Source organism: Pyrus communis, chromosome 1 (genome assembly GCF_963583255.1).
Source record: "Pyrus communis chromosome 1, drPyrComm1.1, whole genome shotgun sequence".
In the NCBI taxonomy this organism is placed as follows: Eukaryota; Viridiplantae; Streptophyta; class Magnoliopsida; order Rosales; family Rosaceae; genus Pyrus; species Pyrus communis.
Window position 1 is genome coordinate 11,471,983 of NC_084803.1, and position 21,333 is coordinate 11,493,315.

General features: G+C 36.7%; 1 protein-coding gene, 1 long non-coding RNA gene and 1 pseudogene across 4 annotated transcripts; 2 read left to right on the forward strand and 1 right to left on the reverse strand.

Moving 5' to 3' along the window:
* Positions 1 to 1,845: 1,845 nt before the first annotated feature.
* Positions 1,846 to 7,702, forward strand: LOC137731365 (disease resistance protein RPV1-like). Of its 2 annotated transcripts, XM_068470482.1 has the most exons (6): positions 1,846 to 2,458; positions 2,489 to 2,579; positions 4,384 to 5,503; positions 5,745 to 6,026; positions 6,132 to 6,833; positions 6,950 to 7,702. In XM_068470482.1, exons 1-6 carry the CDS (start codon positions 2,074 to 2,076, stop codon positions 7,514 to 7,516), a joined length of 3,147 nt encoding a protein of 1,048 aa, XP_068326583.1. In that variant the 5' UTR covers positions 1,846 to 2,073; the 3' UTR covers positions 7,517 to 7,702. The 2 variants fall into 2 exon arrangements, with proteins under 2 accessions (XP_068326583.1, XP_068326574.1); XM_068470473.1 differs by having other exon boundaries at positions 1,846 to 2,579.
* Positions 7,703 to 9,036: 1,334 nt separating this feature from the next.
* Positions 9,037 to 11,619, reverse strand: LOC137731398 (uncharacterized). 2 transcript variants are annotated; one of them, XR_011068258.1, is made up of 4 exons: positions 11,060 to 11,619; positions 10,820 to 10,884; positions 10,203 to 10,348; positions 9,037 to 9,932 (listed from the first exon to the last, which is right to left on the reverse strand). It is a non-coding gene; the product is annotated as an uncharacterized lncRNA (long non-coding RNA). The 2 variants fall into 2 exon arrangements; XR_011068257.1 differs by lacking the exons at positions 10,820 to 10,884; positions 11,060 to 11,619 and adding an exon at positions 10,480 to 10,749.
* Positions 11,620 to 15,224: 3,605 nt separating this feature from the next.
* LOC137744196 (GDP-fucose transporter 1-like) lies at positions 15,225 to 16,763 on the forward strand (annotated as a pseudogene).
* Positions 16,764 to 21,333: the final 4,570 nt, after the last annotated feature.

The following is a 21,333-nucleotide window of genomic DNA, read 5'->3' on the forward strand; positions in this document are numbered from 1 at the left end:
GTGTTTAATGAGTTTGATATGTTTAAATTAAATGAGAATATTTTAGCGTCTATATTCCTATCTATGGTAGAAAAATGAGTACATCCATGATAACTTTTGGTAGATCAATGAATATTTTTAACCGTGAATATTTATTAGATGCAAAAGTTGTGGACAACAATTCACATTACATTGAACTGTGGCTAAAAAGTATATTGTCTTTGCACGTTTTATAGGCGAACTCATAGCTAAGCAGTTTTTATTGTGGAGCAAAACTTCGGGAATTGATCTAACCTTGATGTGTAATTGAGTTTATACATTTTAATGATTAAATTGATAAATATTTCGATCATATATGGATTTAATATCGTATTATCTTTTAGCCTCTATATGCCACAAAAGTTGCAGACAAAAATTCACAATACATAGAACTGTGGTTCAAAAGTATATCGCTTTTGCACGTTTTATAGGTGAACTCCTAGCTAAGCAGTTTTATTGTTGACCAAAACTTCAGGAATTGATCTAACTTGAATGTATCATTGAGCTTATGCATTTTAATGATTAAATTGATAAATATCTCGACCACATATGAATCTAATATTGTATTGTCTTTTAGCCTTTATATGGGTATCAGTGGCAAAAAAATGGGTACCTCCCATGAGAAAATTTTGTAGATCAATGAATTATTTCAATCTGGGTATTTATTAGATACAAGAAATTATAAGTCTATTCGTGAAAGTCTAAGTCAATGCCACCTACAATATTTGTTAAGACATACTTAGGGAACTGTTATTAGCACTAAAAAAATCTCATTTTACATGTTGCACAAGTGTATTTTTCTTTCTAATTATAGAAAGTTTGGAGTGTCAATGCCACCTACAATATTTGTTAAGACATACTTAGGGAACTGTTATTAGCACTAAAAAAATCTCATTTTACATGTTGCACAAGTGTATTTTTCTTTCTAATTATAGAAAGTTTGGAGTGTCAAATGAGATTTTTGAAGTGCTAATAATAATTTTCTATATTTATATACATTTTATTTTAGTTTGGAAATCGACTTCACTTTTTTTTTTTTTTTCTTTCTTTATCAAGTTGAGAGTATCACTGATTGTGACTCTGTGCAACTAACTGTTGATTCGTTTTGAATAATCAACGTTATTTCTTAAAATGTCTTGGGTGTATGAATAACAAAAAGAAAATTTTTGTGAAGATCCATCTGAAATTAAAGATGATTTCAGATGGATCTCCTATCGTTGTGAAGATCCACAACTATCGTTCTGGTTTTTGTGAAGATCCCACAACTATCGTTCTGGTTTTGTGGGAGAAAAACCGGGTTTCAAAGACGATTCTTGGATTAGATTATGGGAATTTGTGGGTTTTGTGGGATTTTTGGGAAATGGTTTTGGTTTCTTGGCATGAAGAAGAAAAGTTCCATTTGCTTTGATGATGGACACGCAACTTGGCAGGAAGAAGAAAAGTCTTCATTGAGTTTGGTGAAGGCACACATTTCCTTGGCAAAAAGTCTTGCCACGCGTCTTCTAGATTAAATCCAGTCAAATCCAACAGTTGAACATTTTGATCCAGGGCCCCATTTCTTATAACTTTTAGGCCCGCCCCGCCCCATCCATACTTCAAACCCACCCCACTCCGCCCTGTTTCTTCTACACAATATTAGGACCCGACTTGTACCCGTCCCGACCCACGTGGACCCGTCCTGACCCATGGGTCCAAAATCCGTTTGTCCACCCCTAATGTGAACGCTACCAGCTACTTTTGCCGACTCTTTCCCCCATCTCAGCAATAATTAGTTATGCAAGCGCACAAAGTAAAAAAGCACTTGCAAACCCTTCCTATCATCGACTCTAGTCCCATCAGTTAGTGTCCTTTTACTTTGTTGAACGCACGATTCATCTTAAAGCTGTTTTTCTTCCAATCCTTTGTTTTCTTCAAAACTTAGGGCGGCTGCTTCCTGGAAAGAGCCAAATATTAGGAGGAACGCTAGTGTCCCTTCAGTATTATATATACTCTTGTGCTGCCATTTTTTTCGCTCGATTGGAACCACTCTAGTGCCGTAAACAGTAACCCCACACCATGACATCCCATGAATCCTCCTCAAAACTTTGGAATTACGACGTGTTCTTGAGTTTTAGAGGCGAAGATACACGCAATGGCTTCACGGGCCACCTTCACGCGGCATTACAAGACAGGGGCTTCGATGCCTTTATTGATGAGGACAATCTGAAAAGAGGGGGAGAAATAAAACCCGAACTGTTGCAGGCAATCGAAGAGTCCAGAATCTCGGTCATTGTCTTCTCAAGGTGTTACGCGGAATCAAGATGGTGTCTTGATGAGCTGGTGAAGATCATGGAATGTAGAGAAAAGCTGGGGCAACAGGTTTTGCCAATATTCTATCATGTCGATCCTTCACATGTGAGGAAGCAGGAAGGTTGTTTAGCCCGAGCATTTCAGAAGCACGAAGATGGCATCCTTGAAGAAAAAGATGACAAAGAACGTGAAGCTAAGAAAGAAAGGGTAAAGCAGTGGAGAGAGGCTCTTACTCAAGCTGCAAATTTGTCTGGCCACCATCTTAATAATGGGTAACCATTTTCATTGGACTTGGACGTCTTTCAATACTAGACTAGTTTAATAGTAATGCTGCTATCTATTTTATGCTTTTCCACATTCTGAAACATGTTAATGAATGGTTGTTAGGCAAATAGCACACAGGAAAAATAGCTTTATTGAAACATCAAGATTTGCGAGATAAAATATAAGTAATGCTAAGGAGATGGAGACTACCTATTTAAAATATATTTTACAAAAGTTTAATTATATTTAAACGCCTAAAATTTGAAGTTTGTTTTTTTATCAAACATCTGTGCTTTTTAAGATTTGAGTAAGATGATTAGGTACAATAGGCGACATCAGTATTTTTTTATTTATCAAATTAAAAATGATGATTACAATTTTCGAAATTATGAGGAATCATGGCTATGGTATAAAAATGCCTAATAACTTCCAAGACGGAAGTTATCCTATAGAAGGGCCTAACGAATTCGTATTTGGAATTAGAAAATCTCTTTTAATTGATTTTTAAGAGCATAACATGAGTTAATCAGTATATTTTGATTTGATCAAATTCGTGGGCGATCTTATAAAGAAACACTTATGATACTAGAACTCATTTGTTTAAGGTATTTTATTTTTAGAAGTTGTGGACTCCTTTTTAAGACATAATCATGGTCTTTCATTTTAAATATTGGAAGTATTTTTGCTCATCATACATTTAATTATTTATTATGTGTCATTTCAATTATTCACAGTAAATATTATTTTTTTAATTTTGGAAAAAATTAACCATGGTTATTTGAAAAGTCACATGGCACATAATTAGGTGTATAGTAAGCATTTACCAAAGTTTAGAGTAGTGAGCAAAAATCTCGCTTAAATATTTATCTAATTATCTCTTTTATTATATCTTTTCGCGCAAGATTTTTTTTTCTCCTAAAATTAAAATATAATCTTATCTTCAAGATAACAAAAATGGTGGATGTTTACATTTTTTTATAAAATTATTATGTATACATTTCATTGAGAGATTTATTTGTATACATTACTGGTAGGTTTAGTGTTAGTTTTCATACGTTGATTTTATTCATATTATGGATTGATACGTTTATTTTTAAATTTTGGTGCTTTCATTTTTTGTACGTATTGTTAAATTATAATTTGTTATGTTTAGTTTTACGGTTCGGTACGTTTGATTTTACATTTTGGTACGTTTAGTTTTAATTTTTTCACTTATCATCGATTGATTTTTTTTTTTTTTTTTTGAGCAAACATATCATCGATTGATAACTTAATAATTTATTTGGATTAATACTAATATTAATTTTGGTATAAAGAAGGCTAGATTTAGGGTAGGGGCTTTGGATATTATTTTTGAATCTTAGAAAGACGACATTTAAAAAATATGGCACAAAAATTGTAAAAAGTCGTTTAATAAAAAGTCCAAAAGCCAGCTATGTTTGGTCTAACAAATTTAAAAATGAAGCACCTAAATCAAAATTTTGCTTTTACAAATCATATGATGTGATTTTTGATGATTAAATTTTTGTTAGTGACGCATCTCATAATTTGCTAATTTGACCTAAAAAGCAATGTTACTAAATTGAAATTTTTGGCATTGAAAGTTATATACAATACTCCAAGTTCACGCATCGAAAATTAAGGTTATTTTGTTCTAGGGTTTAAATGATATTGGGCATCTCTCTCTTATATATTGCAAGTTGATTTGAGGTTGAAATCAGTGTACCAAATAGATATATGTTTACTAATTGAGTGCAGTGATAGCTTCTAGTAATCCTTCATTGAGTTAATGCTGACTAATTAAGTTTTCAGGCATGAAGCAAAGCTTATTAGGAGAATTGTTGAAGAGAATATTAGGGAATTGCGTCCCAGCACAGATGAATTACATGTGGCCAAATACCCGGTTGGAATCGACTCACGTGTTCAACCAATTATCAGTGATCTTTCAAGTGGTGGATCAGATGATGTTAAAATGATTGGAATTTGGGGGATGGGTGGATTGGGCAAAACAACTGTTGCCAAAGCCATTTATAACAAAATTCATCAAAGCTTCCAATTCAAATGCTTCCTTGAAGATGTTTGCCACCATGGTACAAGCCAACATGGTCTGCTCTGTTTGCAACAAAAATTTATTTCTGACATCTTACAACATGCCAAGCCTCAAATTATTTGTAGTGTTGCTGCGGGGATCATTGTTATAAGACAACACCTCCAACGTAGAAGGGTACTTGTCATTATTGACAATGTAGATAAAGTGGAGCAACTAAATGCAATAGCTGGAAGTCGTGGATGGTTTGGTCCAGGAAGTATAATTATCATAACAACAAGAAATGAGCATTTACTAAATCAACTGAGAGTGGATATGAGATATCGAGATCGGGGAATGAATAAAGAGGAAGCTCTTGAGGTTTTCAGTTGGCATGCATTTGACAATATTTGTCCTAATGAAGAATATCTTGAATTGTCAAATAAGGTAGTTTCTTATTGTGGGGGTTTGCCATTAGCACTCCAAGTTTTAGGCTCTTCTCTTATTGGCAGACCCAAAATAGAGTGGGAGAGCTATCTGGAGAAATTGGAAAGAATACCTGAAGAAGACATTATTAAAAAACTAAGAATAAGCTTTGATGGGTTAGATGATACTCAGAAGGCTATATTCCTTGATATATGTTTCTTTCTTGAAATCGGCCAGGGTTATGTGAAAAAGGATTATGTCACAAAAATATTAGATGGATGTGGGTTATCTCCAATAATAGGAATCAGTATTATGCGTGAACGGTGCCTTGTAGATGTTGAACGGGGCGCACTGAAGATGCATGATTTGATTCGAGAAATGGGCAAGATAATCATTTCTAAAAAATCTCCTACTCAACCTGAAAGATTGGGTAGATTGTGGAACCTTGAAGTCGTAACAGACGTGTTGACAAATAAATCTGTAAGTAATTTCTCGATAAAGTTCAATATTAATGCATGCTAAATCATATCCTATGCAACTGCTTACATTTTATAATATTATGTAGAAATATATTTGTAAGTACAATAAACCTTCACGTGGAAATAGAAGCAATTAAATCGATTTCCAACCGATTATACGACAATTGTTTGTAAGTAAATCATTTTTCAGATGCAAATTACCCTTTTATTACTCATCATTTGTCCTTTTGTTTACTTCACAGGGAACTGAAGAAATTGAAGCACTTTCTCTAGATTTGCCAAGCTCTAAAAAAAAGGCTAGTTTCAGTACAAAAGCATTTGTCAATATGAAAAAACTGAGATTGCTAAGGCTCAACCATGTAGAGCTCGCTGGAAGCTTCAAACATTTTCCGAAAGAGTTGAGATGGTTGTGCTGGCATGGATTCCCTTTCAAGTACATGCCGGAGCACCTTCTTAATCAGCCTAAACTTGTTGCTCTTGACCTGCGGTTCAGCAAACTCAGAAAAGGCTGGAAGAATTCCAAGGTACAATCACCCCTAGCGAGTTATAATTAATTCCCACTCTGATTTTATTTTTTAAGCCATATTCTTCTTGGATTTTGAATAATATTTTCTTTTGGGTTTGTGCAGCCGCTCGAAAATTTGAAAATCCTTGATTTCAGTGAATCCCGTCGATTAAAAAAGTCACCAGACTTTTCAAGGCTCCCAAATCTCGGAGAATTGAATTTTTTCGGCTGTTGGAGATTGTCCAAGATTCACCCAACCATCGGTCGACTTAAAAGACTCACTTTGGTAAATTTTGAATTCTGCGGTATTAGGTGTCTCCCAGGGGAATTCTGTAAGCTGAAATCTGTTGAGACTCTTCGTCTGTCGTATGGTGCATTAAGAGAACTGCCCGAGGGCTTAGGGGAGATGGTATCATTGAGAAAACTTGATGCAACTATTACAGCCATAAAACAATTCCCCAACGACCTTGGGCGTCTAATTTCTTTACAAGAGTTGAGAGTTGGAGGCCGTAGTTGTCGTAGCCTACCTAGCCTCAGTGGTCTGTCAAATCTCGTTTATTTGAGGTTATGGACGTGCTTGAATCTCCGTGCAATCCCCGATTTACCAACAAATTTGGAAGTCTTGGAAGCAGAATTTTGCTTTGCATTGGAAACAATGCCAGACTTTTCGCAAATGTCAAACATAAAAAAACTGTATATAAGGGATTCACCCAAACTCACCGAGGTTCCAGGTTTAGGCTTGGGTAAATCATTAAACTCCATGGCAGTGCTTTGTATGCATGAGTGCGCCAATCTCACATCTGAGTTTAGGAACAACATCCTACAGGTCTTTCTCTATCTCTGTCTCCTCCTACTCTTGTCTTTCTCTATCAATCACGCACACAAACACAACCGCACATGTACAAGTATTTGACACTATATTACATTGTACGTATATTATAGGGATGGACTTCTTGCGGAGTTGGTGGTATTTTTCTGAATGAGATTTATGATATTCTGGAGTGGTTTGACTTTGTTGCTGACGGCAATAAAATCAGTTTTGATGTTCCTCAATGTGATGGTCGTAATTTTACAAGGTTGACACTCTGCTGGGTTTGCTCGCAATTCGAATTTGGACATGTTACCTTTACTGTTGTAAATCGGACCAAGCATACTACTTCGAGGGTCTCTAGCAGTTCTTGGGTAGCAAGACAGAATTTTTTTTGGCAGGGACAATTATCGAACGATAAGCTCAAGCTCAATTTGCAAGGCGGGGACAAGATTGTTATTCTTTTAGAGGGTTTTGTAGTGAAGAAAACAGGGGTAAATCTAGTATGGGACAAACCTTTGAAGGAAAACAAGCATCTTTTTTGGGGTGATTATTACTATGAATATGAATCTGAAGTAGTTCCGGATTGGTTGTATGAAGAGTCAAGTCCAGGACCAAGCCATGGCACATCTGATAATCATCCCACTAATCAAATTACGACTACTACCGATGAACCCAAACGGAAAAGGAAAAAGGTTTGAAGAGAGAGCATTGCCCGATCGGTTGAATAGTTGCTATTCCAGCATTGTACTCTCCCGCAGACCACGTTAGCTGTCTTTCTCATTTTCCCAGCTCTATTATTCGGACATTTGATTTGATCGCATCCAACAGATGATTTGTTCCTTATTTAACTGACAATTCATTTGCGATATTGACTAGTTGTTCAATTGTTTATTGTTCTATGCTTTACAAATATTCATATTCTCTTGTGGAACCAAATTATTAGCATCATAGTTTGACTTTTTCGGTCCTAAATCAAAATTTTAGATTGAAATGTACAGTTGCTGGCCATGGATGCAAACATATGGAAATCGGGACTATAATCTCACTTGGAACCCTTTCTATCAACTCCTCTGCTTCGTCTAACAGTCTAGCACGCCCAAGAAGGTCGATCAGGCAACCATAGTGTTCTAACCTCGCTCAATCTCATATATCTTTCTTTTGGAGTTGAAGTACTCACAACCCTCATCTACCAACCCTCTGTGAACGCAATCAGTTAAGACAACAATGAAGGTGAAATCATCAGGCTTCATGCCAATCTGCACCATTTTCGAGAACAACTCAATTCCTTTGCTTGTCTTGCCATTCCTTGCAAGCCCATAAATGATTGAAGTCCAAAGATTTGTCTATGCTCCAACGTTTTGCATACATTTCTATAACCGCGGTACCAACAGCTGCATCAATTTTTAATTCTTCTGTTATATTCGATATACCCATGAATCCATTCCTCGTGCTCTAATGCTCCCAACGGAGCACAGCCTGTGAGTAGAGCAACCGTCGTAAATTTATCCCCTTTAACTCTTTTAGTTTGCATCTCTTGGAACAGAGCCACCGCCTCGTTAAAACGGTTGTATTGTATACCCATTAAAAACTCTCCGGCCTTCAATCAAATAACCGCGTTTTACATACATATTCAACAACCACATTTCCAGTTCTAGTAGTGAATCCAAGTTCACTTCTAACATATTCATGAATTTCGTTACCAAGCTCCAAAGTTTTCGATGCTGTGCAAGCTGAAATGGTGGTCACAACCGTAGCTTTATCAGGCTTATCGTTGCTCTCACATGACATCCTCCGAAACATATCCAAAGCCTCCTCAAACCTCCTGCACCTAACATACCTCGAAATCGTAACGTGAGGGGAATGGGTGGGTGTGCGGGGACAATGGGTGCAGGGAAGAGAAGGAAGGTAGAAGTCGGGAGGGTGAACGCCCTGATTTTTTTTAAAAATTTTTATATTTAAATTTTTTTTTAAATTTTTTTTAATATTCATGTGGGCCTATATTGACACGTGACGCCTAGTCATTGTCTACGTGGGTACCACGTCATCAGTTAACGGCAGACTTAATAGTTTGACTAACGGATGTATGAGACTGTTCCAAAATTAACATTTTAGGTATGACTCTAGGACGAAAAAAACTTCATATACCAAATGTTGAAAATCATGAAACTTGAAAGTCGTAACCTGATATTTACCCAAAAAAATAATACCATTGGAAAAATTCATTACTCATATCTAAAATATACAAAACATGACTAAACTCTCAAATTCCCAACACATACACCAATTTAAACGCTTAGAAATCATAAGAAAAAACAAATGGTGAGCTGACAGTAATCTTGCAACGTCTAAACAAAATTTAACCATAAAAATGTAAAGCCGTCTCAATCAGTATCAATGTAAACGCTCTATTAGACCATTGTAAAATGTTTATTGATGTTTAGACAATGAATTTTTTGTCTTTGTTTGGAGTCGTTTTGAGTACATACTCGGAGCAACCTAATATTTAGTAGATGATGTTAAATATTATATAGATGTAAATATTGAAATTTTATGTTATTATCCAACAAACAATCTAAAAGCCAAATTAACACCCGTAGGCTTATCCCTTGTATTCTCAAGAGGACTTCATTCACTTCTTAATTTTACCTAGCATGTATAACACTTTACACTTCATCGCCTAAAACAATAGAACAACATAGTAAAATGGTAGAAATCAAACATTAATTATGAAAGCTTCGTAATACAAATTAGAAACACCTCAATTCATAATACGATAAAGATTACTTACCCAATATACTATTGTCTTAACATTTCACATACTCATGCTTTAGATAAAAAGGATATCTACGTCAGAATAATGAAACCATCAATCATTAACTACATTATTAAAACTCATGGAAAAAAAATAGAGAGAGAGTATTCGTAGTAATAAAAGATGAAATTAAGCTACAATTTGTTAATTGTTACCAAGGTGTCGGAATCTGGTTTGGGTGTTTTTGACAAATTAGTTGTCCAGTTGTTGGACCTTTATGTATTTATTTAACACAATTTGGGTAAGCGCCATACCACCATCCATGTCATGTATCAAAGCGCTTTACATATACACATATTGTTCTGCAAAATATTTTAACAAAGATTGATATAAGAGCAGTAATTATCAGACAGAGAGCTTTTCCTGAAGATGTAAAAATGAAATTACAGGATTTCAATCAAAGGCGAGAAGACGTAATTAGCAATATATATTTATTCATATTTATCCATTCATCCTTTATAGCTAAAATTAAAGTTAAAAGAAATAAATATTAATATTGATGAGTAAACAGAATATGACACATATACATCCATTATTTAAATGAAAATAGTATAAGAGAATGATTTAGTTACCATTCCATCAACAAATACGATATGCAAGTCAGACAATTGGTCATCAAGGTTGAAATGTTTGAGTCTCCAAATTCTACACACGCAACTCTAAGTTTTTCCTCGGATTGAAAGGCTTCCAAATTGCTGATGTTCATTGTGCTAAAAACCTGAAAGTAAAATGATATTATTGTTAGTAAACATATGTCTAAAGGAGCAATAATTAAAATGATAAATGAATAAGATGAAAAAAGTAATCAAACTACAGAATTTATTTGTTCAAACTCGATCTATCAAGTACCGTTTGGTACGTGGGACGAGACGGAACAGAGTAGGATAAGGCGTTCCGTCCCATGTTGGGTGCGCCTAAAACGGGTGGAATAAGCTGTTCCACGAGACGAGTTTTGGGCGAATTTTCGTTCCACCTCACCCCCTGGAACGACTCGTTCCACATCCGTGGAACACAAAATTATAACATCTCCGTCTCCTTCTTCTTCCTCCTTGTTTCCATCCGAGGGCATCTTTGCTCCCGCTCCGTTTCGTTACGTCCTGTCCCGTCCTATTCCGTTCCGTCCCGTCTGCATACCAAACGATACCTCATGGATCTTTACGAATCATACAAATTTAAATAAATTATATACCTTACTCAGAAAGGGCTTGCAAGGTACCTACTAAATTAGCTAGGTTGTTGATTGCAGGGTACCTACTAAATTAGCATATTAATTAAAATTTAATCAATATATTATGCATTAATGAAAGCAGAGTCCTTCCATTAAAACCAAACCCATCAAATTAAATGAACAATTAAATCCAACCGAAATTTCAAAATCCAAGCTTTATATCAAGTTAAGAAAAGAAAAAAATCAATCTTTTGACCTCACCAGTCGCCACTTTTTGGGTGGCTGCTCATGGAAGGAACTTTAAAAGTGGGAGTCAAATGCATCCCTTTGCACTTCCTCTTTTGTCATCGATCCAGCCGTCGAGAGACATAGAGATAGAAGAAACTGTAAGTTTGGTGAAAATAAACAATTGGGTAGTAAAAAAAGAAAGATGCTTTAGCTTTTTAAGAAGCTGAAAGCTTGCAACTAATTGGGTGTCGACAACCGTACCTATCAATTTATACATAAATTTGAATTTGAATCATTTAGCTTCAAAAAAATTGCACAGAACTCCGGAAAAAGATGAAAATTGAAGCAAACTATATGCACTGGGAATTTGAGACTCACGCAAAACAGAGGAAACCCAAAAGACAGACCGAAAACTGAGAGAAACGGAACGACAGAGAGAAAAAAGAAGAGCAAAAGAAAAAGTGGAAGATGCTTCCAGCAACTTTCTTAACAAACGCAACACGCAGGCGCACCGCACATAACCAAGGGCAAAATAGCCACTTCACTGTACAATCCCACTAAAACTCAAGGGTGTGTTTGTTTGACATCCTTAGTTCTCAGGATTTGACTAGACTAACTAATAGCTAGTGTAGTCCAGTGTTTGGCGCAACAAGGGCTTAGCGTTAATGACCTATCTCGGACTCGCCTCGACTCCGAGCCTCGCTAAGTAGCGCTAAATAATCCCGACCGAAAGTATGGTATTAGCCAGGACTAGATCTCGCCGCTCTCCTCTCTTGTCTTCTCCCTATCCGTCGCAAGCAGCCTTCTTCACTGATTGCAGCCCTCACGACTTAAACTCTTAGAACCCGGTTCCGATTACCACCAAGGGAAAAGAGGCGGAGGGAAGAGAGGGAAGGATTTGGACAAGAAAAAACTAAGGGAAGAGAGAGAATGAACGGGAAAATCGCCATGGCCGCCACTCGAATTGGAGATCCTAAGCTTGAGAGGGATGAGTTGGGGTTTTTTTGGGGAATTGAGAATTTGGGAGGCAAGTCTCTTGTGATGATAATTTCAATCGCGTGTGTAACAGAGGGAGGAAAGTAGAGTAGTGATCAGGGGTGAAACGGGACAAAAAAGATAAAAGGGAGGGAGACAGTGGTACTGAGAAAATGAGAGAGAAAAAGGCAAAAAAATGGAAAGGGGAAGGAGGCAATGTGCGGAGATAAAAATGATGGAAGAATATGATTATAGTGAAAGGGCAAATGATAAAATAATAAAAAAAAAATTAATAGATTACATTAAACTAACGATAAAATATTGTATATATAGATTTAAAAATAGAATATTAGAGTTTAACTTCTTAGTCCGACATTGCACCAAACGTTTTACTAAGTTAGTCTAGCTTAGTCTAGTCTAAGCCAGTCTAGCCTAGTCCATGAAGTTAGTTCAGTCCAAGACAGTCCGGTGCAACAAACGCAACTCAAGAGTGCTACTAAGCTCATCCCATTGTCTTATTTTTCCACCTACATTTTAATGAAAATGTTAATGACATGTTTATCTTTGGATAAAAAGACTTTTAAATCCCTACCCATTTCTCTCCACCACCGTCTCTCTTTCCCGTTCTTCTCTCTTCCATTTCATCTCTCTCCATCAGAAAGAAAGATCCATTTTTTCCGGCGGCGAAAGAAGTTCAAGAATCTGCCTGTAGCCAACATTTCTCATTGTTCGTTTCTATGATTTCTAGGGCTCCAATTCCAAATATGTTAATCAATTTGTAGTGTTTTTCAATAAATTTTTAACTTTTCGACGTTTTAATGCAATTTTGAATTGCCTTTTAATTGGATAGCTTCCAGCTCATTTGAATTAAATCTCAGCATTAGAATTTTTCTACTTTCACTTTTTGGATTTAATTCTTTCGATTCGAACGAAATTAGTTGAATTGAGGAAGCAGATCTCTTGCTCTCTGCAACTCTCCAACAAAACCAATGACTGTGGCTTTTAAGGTTGTAAATTTTCACTAGATAAATTTATGGGTTTGTTCAGGTTGTACTGTTAGAGATTTGCAATCTTGATTTTGGTGTATAGTTAGTTCAGGGGAAGGGACTGGTGGTAGAAACAGAACATTGGAGGTATGGTGGTATAAATGTTATTTTAGGGATAATAGTGGGTGGGAAAATGATTTAAAATTTTAAAATTTTTATGGTGGTGGGATAATAAGGTGGGTGGAAATAATAGGACAATGGGATGAGTTTAACAACACTCAAACTCAAAACCATGAATAAAATGATGGACAAAACCAGCGACGCACTGTTAATGAACAGTAGTCATCCATGGGGTTTTAGAAGAGGTTAGATTTGAGAGCAATCTTTGTGAGATATTACAAATCTAACAATCATATAATATCGTTCATTAGTGTGAAACAAAGTTGTGTGCATCCTTTACTTGTGAGGAGGATCATACGCGTCAACTTTGTTCATAAAAAAAGGCAAAGTAAGAACATCGTGCTACAAGAACAAAAGTATAATATAGAACTTAAGACTAGTTTGGTATTGTTGAAGTTATTTTAAAAAATAGTTTTTTTTTTTTAAAGCTGGAGCTAAAATTGTGTTTGGTAAATGTGCAAAAAAAAGTGTTTTTTTGTGAAGATCATGGGTCCAAAATAGCAACAAAAAAACAAAGCAACTCTACCCTTACTTCTGAAAATGGATTTTTTTTTTTTTTTTTCACATCACAGCAACCCAAACTAGCCCTTAATTGTAGTAAGCGTTTGCCTTTTATAAGTTATTTTTCCTTCATGGATCGTGATTACCTAGTTGTGTGATCTAAGGTTTTTCTCTTCATTTGTTAAAGAGTTTTTCCTTCGTAAATTTTTTTGTGTTCTTTGTTTTGATTTCTTGTTATTTCTGACGACACCTAAGTTTGATCCATCAAAATTATGTTTTCAGTTTGTGAAGAAAATAGCGGGAAAATAACCTGAAAATTTTGACCGTTGAGGTGGATGAGCATTTCATTTTTTAGCTTTTGCAATTTTAACGTATCTGGTCCTGAATTCTGAAACAAATGTTTATTGTAGTTCTTTAGTCTGACTACGTACGAATATGTACTCAATATAACCACCATAAAATACCATCTTCCTTACTCATAGAATGGCCTATTTGATCCACCAAGGGGGTACCATTTGGGTCGTTGTTGACTCATTGAATTGTGTATCACCACTTAAAAAGGAAGGACTCGCGTTCACTTTTAGAACATCGTTATGATTTTCAAGTCAATACTATAATATCGCGTATAGATCTTTTTAAATACCATATCACAATATTAATTTGAAATATTAGTATAGTAAAAAATTCGACGTCCACCCCATCATCTGATTAGACAAATGCACAATTATATGGGTCATGTATCTTAAAATCTATTATGTCAAGTACACAATTTGATTGGTGCCCTAACTTTGAAACTTTTAACAAATTAATAAGAAGCACTAATGTCAATGCCATTCGGTTCAAAGAGAATAACATGAAACATGAGCTTCTTAGCAAAACAAACATTTAACAAATTAGGACGTGGCCTCACGTCCTCTCTGCATCACCTCTCATTGGTGGAAATCAAACCTTCTCCTTTTTTGCCTTCTTTTCTCTCCCATACATAAAAAACAATTATTTTAATCAGTAAAAAAAAGGGAGAAATTTTGTTAAAAAAAAAGGGGGAGAATTATATTCACAATCACATCCCTATAAATCTGTAGGATCTTCAACAAATCAGAGCAGATATTAAATATATCTTACTCGATTTAAAAACCAAAAAGTCTTCAAAATGCTCCCTCCTATAAATTTCAATGCTATTCCTCCACTCCACCACTCTCTCTGCTCTGCAACGCCTTAGAAATTTCACTTCGCTCCTCTGAGATCGCCGGAGCTCCTTCCTATATCTCCGCCTCCGCCGCAACCCCGTCATCCTCTTCGTTTCACTTCAAAGATCCGGGCTCTACTTTCAACCGATTCAATTGTCGTTTAATGCATTAATTTCAAACCCAAATACTAGATCGGCATAATCTTCAAAACCCATATCTCAGATTTCTCTATGAAGTGTTCACGTCTTCGATTTCATTCACTTGCCTCTGTTAGTGTAGGCTTTCACTGTACATATAGCTCTTGAAATTTTGAAGATCTGCTAGATTTTTATTGCTCTGAATTCGAATTGGGTACTTTAGTTAGTGACAATGTCTGCGATTAGAGTCGATTCGGCTAAGCCGTATTTCGCTACGAGCAGTCTTGTGATTGGGTACGCTCTCTGTTCTAGCTTGTTAGCCGTGATAAACACGTTTGCCATTACTAAATTCAAGTACCCTGGCCTTTTGACTGCATTGCAGTACTTACATCTGCTTTGGGAGTTTGGGGTTTGGGAAAGTCGGGATTTTTGCACCACGATCCCTTCACATGGCAGACGGCCAACAAGTTTTTGCCCGCTGCACTTGTGTTTTACCTTGCTATCTTTACCAACCCCAATCTTCTTCGCCATAATGTGGATACGTTTATAGTGTTTAGATCCTGCACGGCGTGCACGCCCCTTTTGGTTGCGCTGGCGGATACTGCGTTTAGGAAGCAGCCTATCCCGTCTAAGCTTACCTTTTGTATCGTTGTTGATCATTTTGGGTGGAGCTGTTGGTTATGTGGCTACCGATTCGGGTTTTAGTTTGTCTGCATATTCGTGGGCGTTTGCCTATTTGGTGACCATTACAATTAAGGGCTGGTTTGGTATTGCTGTGCTTTGAAAAAAAGCTGCTTCTGCGCAGCTGTGAAATAAAGCAGCAGAGTGTTTGGTAAATGTTTCTGTAAAAGTGCTTTTGAAAGGAAAAAAAAAGCAGTATTAGAGTGTTTGGTAAACTTTTATGTAAAACAGATGTGAAAAAAAAAACGGTTTTTCAAAGCTGGGTTTTGCAGCTTCTTGTTTTTGGCTTTTTTTCATCCAAAACTGTGAAAAAAAAGCTGAAGCTGAGTGTTTACCAAACACAAAAACAGCTCCCAGCTTTTTTTGACAGCAGCTTTTTTCAGAATCACCTCAGTACCAAATCAGGTCTAAGATGGCTTATATTAAGCATATCGTCACGAATGTCGGTTTGAACACTCGGGGTTTTGTGTTGTACAACAATAATTTGTCACAGATGATGGCTCTACCGTTTTGGATTATTAGTGGAGAGTGTTCTGATATGTTTGCTGCTTCTGGATCGAATGCTGCGAATTTCTTTGTCAGTTTGATAACTATTTCCTTTTTAAATTTTAGTTTCCGTTTGTTTTTAGAGATAGAAAGAAAGTATATGAAAACGCGAGGAAAGTAAAAGAATGATGCGAGGTTCATGGGAGGAAAGAGGGAGGAATCAAGGAGATTATATGAAAACAAAAACCTCGAAAATGTCAAATATGACGTAGCTTTATCTAACTGGTTCGCCCAAAGTCACATACTTCAATTTCCCTTTAAATAACCAAGTCTGTATTGTGGGAAATTAACTTTTGCATATTCTAAAGAATACGCTTGCTGCATTTTGAGAGCAAAAGTGTGTTTTCTTCTGGGGTTAGATTTTGAGAGCAATTTTTGTGAGGTTTTAGAAATCTAACGATCATCATCTCATTCATGAGTGTGAAACAAAGTTGTGTGCATTCTTTGCTTGTGAGTAAGATCAAACATATTAGTTAACTCGAAACCGTTCATTTTGTGCGTTTTGTATCAGATCAGCTTAACAGGTCGTGTAATAAATTGTTAGATCTATCTTGAATAATAAAAAGAACTTTTATTCTGTTTATTGTTGGGCCTCAAGTTGGGCCAATGGAATGGGTATGTTTTAGATGCTTAAAAATGGGTCCAATCATTTTCTTAATGTATTATAAAATTGTAGTTTTAATGTCCGGCTATGTACAAGCACGTAGCGAATGATTAACATGCAGCTTTTAGACAGTAATTATAAACATAAAAAAAAAAATATTGTCATGACTAACATGCATATTTTAGGCTGCCACGTGATTTATGTAGATTGATACTATAATGTCATGTGAATATATGACATGGAGTTAAGATGTTTTTGTTTGAAAAACTGCAAAGTTATGATAGAAAATAAGTGAGCTTGTACAGGAAAATTTGGATGACAAAATGAAGTTAGGATTTATAAGACAAAAGGAAGAAGAGAGAGGTGGGGTGATGATATTGGGAATTATTTTTTTTTTTAAGGGTGTTTAGGAAGAATGGTGGGTGGTGGGGAAAGAGGATTCTCTTTGGATCCTTAAATCGCGTCCGTTCATCGTATATCGGATAGTTAATTTTTGTCAGGTATTGTTTATATTCAAATTTAAACATAAAAAAAAAGGTAAATCTCAGTTTACTATCCTTGAGTTTTGTGGTTTTCAACATTTAGTACAAGAAATTTTTTTCGTCCCAGAGTCATATCTAAAGTGTTAATTTTAGGAAAGTCTCATATATCTGTTAGTCTAGCTGTTAAGTCTCCTGTTAACTAATAACATGGGGCCCATGTGGACAATGATTGGGCGCCATGTGTCATTAAGGGTCATGTGGAAATTAAAAATTATAATAAAATATAATAAAAAAACCAAACTTTCAAAAACAAAAAAAATAAACCAAAATTTCAAATAAACCAAAAGATTTAATTTTTTTTTCAAAAAACTAAACAAATGAAAGATGACCTAGGGATGCAGGCCTTCCCTTTCCTCCACTCGCACCAACTCTTTTTCTTCTTCTCTTCAAGAGCCACCAAAGCTGATCTGAAAATCAGCACCACCACGGTCTCCCTCCCCTAGTCCTTCCGTACCTAACCCGATTGCTTTGCTTGTCTTGCCATTCATTGCAAGCCCACAAATGATTGAAGTCCAAAGACTAGTCCATGCTCCCACATGTCGCATACATTTCTATAACCGCGGTACCAACAACTGCATCAGTTTTAATTCTGTTATATTCAATATACCTGTGAATCCATTCCCCTGGCTCTAATGCACCCAATCGAGCACAGCCTGTGAAGAGCAACCGCTGTAAATTTATCCCCTTTAACATTTTAGTTTGCATCTCTTGGAATAGAGCCGCCGTCTCGTCAAAATGGTAGTACAATTGTATTGTACATACATACCCATCAAACAATTCTCTTGCCTCAGCAAACCTACACAATTTACAGAGCCAGATACCATACTAGTACAACGGAACACGTTTTCACCGGCATTTCATAAAAAATTCTCCGGCCTTCATTCAAACAACCACATTTATGCATTTCCAGTTCTAGTAGTGAATCCAAGTTCACTTTTAACATATTCATGAATTTTTTTACCAAGCTCCAAAATTTTCAACGCTGTGCAAGCTGAAATGGTGCTTACAACCGTAGCTTCATCATGCTTCTCGTTGCTCTCACATTGCATCCCCCGAAACACATCCAAAGCCTCCTCAAACCTCATGCACCTAAGATACCTCGAGATTGTAACGTTCCAACAAAGCCTGTTTCTCTCAGGCATTTCATCAAACACCTGCTTGAAACTCTCAACCATGTCAATGAGCGAGTTACACACATACACATCAAACCCAATTCCAGTTTTTACCCCAAACCCATGAACCTTCACCTTCCCGAACCTCTCCCAAGCATCCAAAGGCTTTGAAAACAAATGGTTGTTTCCGGCATTGGAAACTCGATGTGGGCAAGTCCTTTCTCTACTTCAAATGTCCACTACATCATCTGATTAGACAAATACACAATCATATGGATGATGTAAGTGTTGCACTTGATAAGTGTTTCTATCCTAAAAACCACTATGTAAAAAAAAATATAATAATAATAATTTAATGGGTACCCTAACTTTGAAACTTCTAACAAATGAATAAGTACAAAATGCATTGACCAAAAAATGAAAAGAAGATGGAACATGGGCCTCTTGGCTAAACATTTAGGGTGTGTTTGTTGCATCGGACTATCTCGGATTGGACTAGCTTCAGGGACTAAGCTAGACTAGCTTAGATTAGACTAACTTAAACTAACTTAGTAAAGCGTTTGTGACAATGTCAGACTAAAAACAGAATAATTAATAAATTTTAATATTATATTATTTAATCCCTTTTTATTAATATTTTATTATTAATTATCTCTTCTTCTTTTCTTTTTTTGAGAACTTTCCTCTTCGAAAACCAATTCCACAATTTGAGATGAGATCAAAACAACTCCAATTCCACAATTGCAGAGTGTCCTGCTGACGAAATAGTGTCTCAAATCCAACTCTAATTCCACAAATCAGAGCGTCTCAGCCTGCTGCCTCCATCTTCTTCGCCGGTCCTAGAGTCTTAGCATCTCAGGCGACGACCCTAAGCCGCTTTGCCGTCTTCATCGCCATCGTGGACGTCAGTGTTCTTGAGTTTCCAGATTCCTCCATCGCAATCATGTTCCTCACCCACTACTGGTTCATAAAGATATTGTGATTTGGGTTTCAACGAAACCATCTGCAGTGATATGTGTCTATGACAGTTGGAGGCGGTAGAGGTTATAGAACTTGTCGAAGGAGGAATAGGTGGAAGATTGGCAGAGAAGGAAGACGGAAGAGGGGGATCTAGGACTTAGACGAGGAGAAGACGACAGAGAAGGAAACAGTCTTAGCAGTCCGGCCGAATTTGGGGTTCTTGGCTAAGAACTCCCAGTGAAGTCATTAATCCGAGTGAGTCTCATCTAATCCCATTAAACTTAATCCTTGTGCAGACCAAATATGAGATTACCCTAGCAATTAGTCTAGTCTAGTCCAGTCCCAAGGTCAAACAAACACATCCTTAATAAATTAGAATGTGGCCTCGCGTAATTCACATTCTCTTTGTGTCACCTCTCATTAGAGCACTTCCAGCGTGGTGGAGGCCCCGTAGGGCTATCCATTTAGTGAACAGTAACTGCCCTTAATGAACAGTTACCGCTTTTTGCATCTCCACCCCTACACTGAATAGCCCTGGCAATTGGTAATAAAATATTATTATTATTTTTATATGAAAAGCCCCAAAATATTGCAATCCGGAACAAATCCTGCAAATTTCAACAACAACTAGTAAGATTTAAATTAAAAAAACTAAAAAAATCAACCCAGAATCGAAAAACCCACAAGGGTTTAACAAAGATTTAGAGAAAATAACCAAAAACCCACATACCTTTTTGGTTTCAAATTCATCGAAACAAGTCGAATCACCGGGTTGAATCTATGCCGGAAAAAGCAGAGAAGCATAAAGCAGACAGCAGAGCAAGCAACAGTTAAAATCCAGAGCTTCGACGGAGCCCCAAACACCACCAAATCAAAGCTAGCCGACATAAAATCTCTCCACGCAGCCTTCTCTTTCGCTTTCCTCCGTTCCTTAGAGAAAACCCAAATCCAAAACCTTATGTAGAACTCTGTGAGAAAAGATAAAGAGAGGGAGCCAAAGCGAAAGAATGACGACATCTCGACGCCACGTCAGCCCACGTCAGACTGCCTTCGGGCGCTTGGGTTGGCACGAATCCACGGGCCTTTCCCTCGAGCTTGCTCGGGCTCACCCGCCAGCACACGCTGGGCTTCATCACTCGGGCATTCAAGCCTTGTTCCTTAGCCTATCCCTCGAGCTGGAGCTCCCGCTGGAGCTACTCTTAGTGGAATCCAAACCTCCTTTTTTTTGGCTTTTTTCCCATTCCTTATTCTTTATCATTTTTGTCGTAATTATTTTCCAAAACATAAAAAGGAGAATTATTTTATTTTTAAAACAAATAATATTATCTAGAGGAAAGGTGGATTAGTCTCCTAATGGGCTAGCAATAATGTGGTTCAAATTCGTTTTTGACGAAAATTGAACCTAATACCTTTCACTTACATATAAAAAAGAATATCACTAAACCGTAATAGTAAATTTCTCCAGTGCAATAATTTATAGCGTAGGCTTTCCCTCAGGCGAGGCCTTAAGCTGGCACCCCTTCTAAAAGCAAGTCTAGCCGGGGCTTGTGCCCGATGGACCGTGGATTGCACAGGATCCAATTGCTGGGGCAATGAACTCCAGCCCATGCGGGCTTTAGCGCCAGAGGGGGCCCGAGGGACGGGCCCGACACGATATTTTTTTTGCTCTGAATTCGAATTGGGTATTTTAGCTAGGGACAATGTCTGAAATTAGACCAACTCCAACCTTTGAAATAAATCTCAAAACTTTCCTTATATTTCCCCCATTTTATTCCAATTATTTATCAAATTTGTAAATTGTAGCAATGGTCATTCAACTTTAATCAAATTAGAGCAATGGTCCCTCAACAAAAAATTCATTACCATTATTCCCTCCAACTCATCAAAATATGTAGT

Bases quoted from the DNA above. Each gene is read 5' to 3' on its own strand.
- LOC137731365 (XM_068470473.1), top strand. From the start codon at position 2,074: ATGACATCCCATGAATCCTCCTCAAAACTTTGGAATTACGACGTGTTC. The intron at 2,580-4,383 runs GTAACCATTTTC...TTAAGTTTTCAG, and splicing joins GGCCACCATCTTAATAATGG to GCATGAAGCAAAGCTTATTA. The intron at 6,027-6,131 runs GTACAATCACCC...GGGTTTGTGCAG, and splicing joins AAGGCTGGAAGAATTCCAAG to CCGCTCGAAAATTTGAAAAT.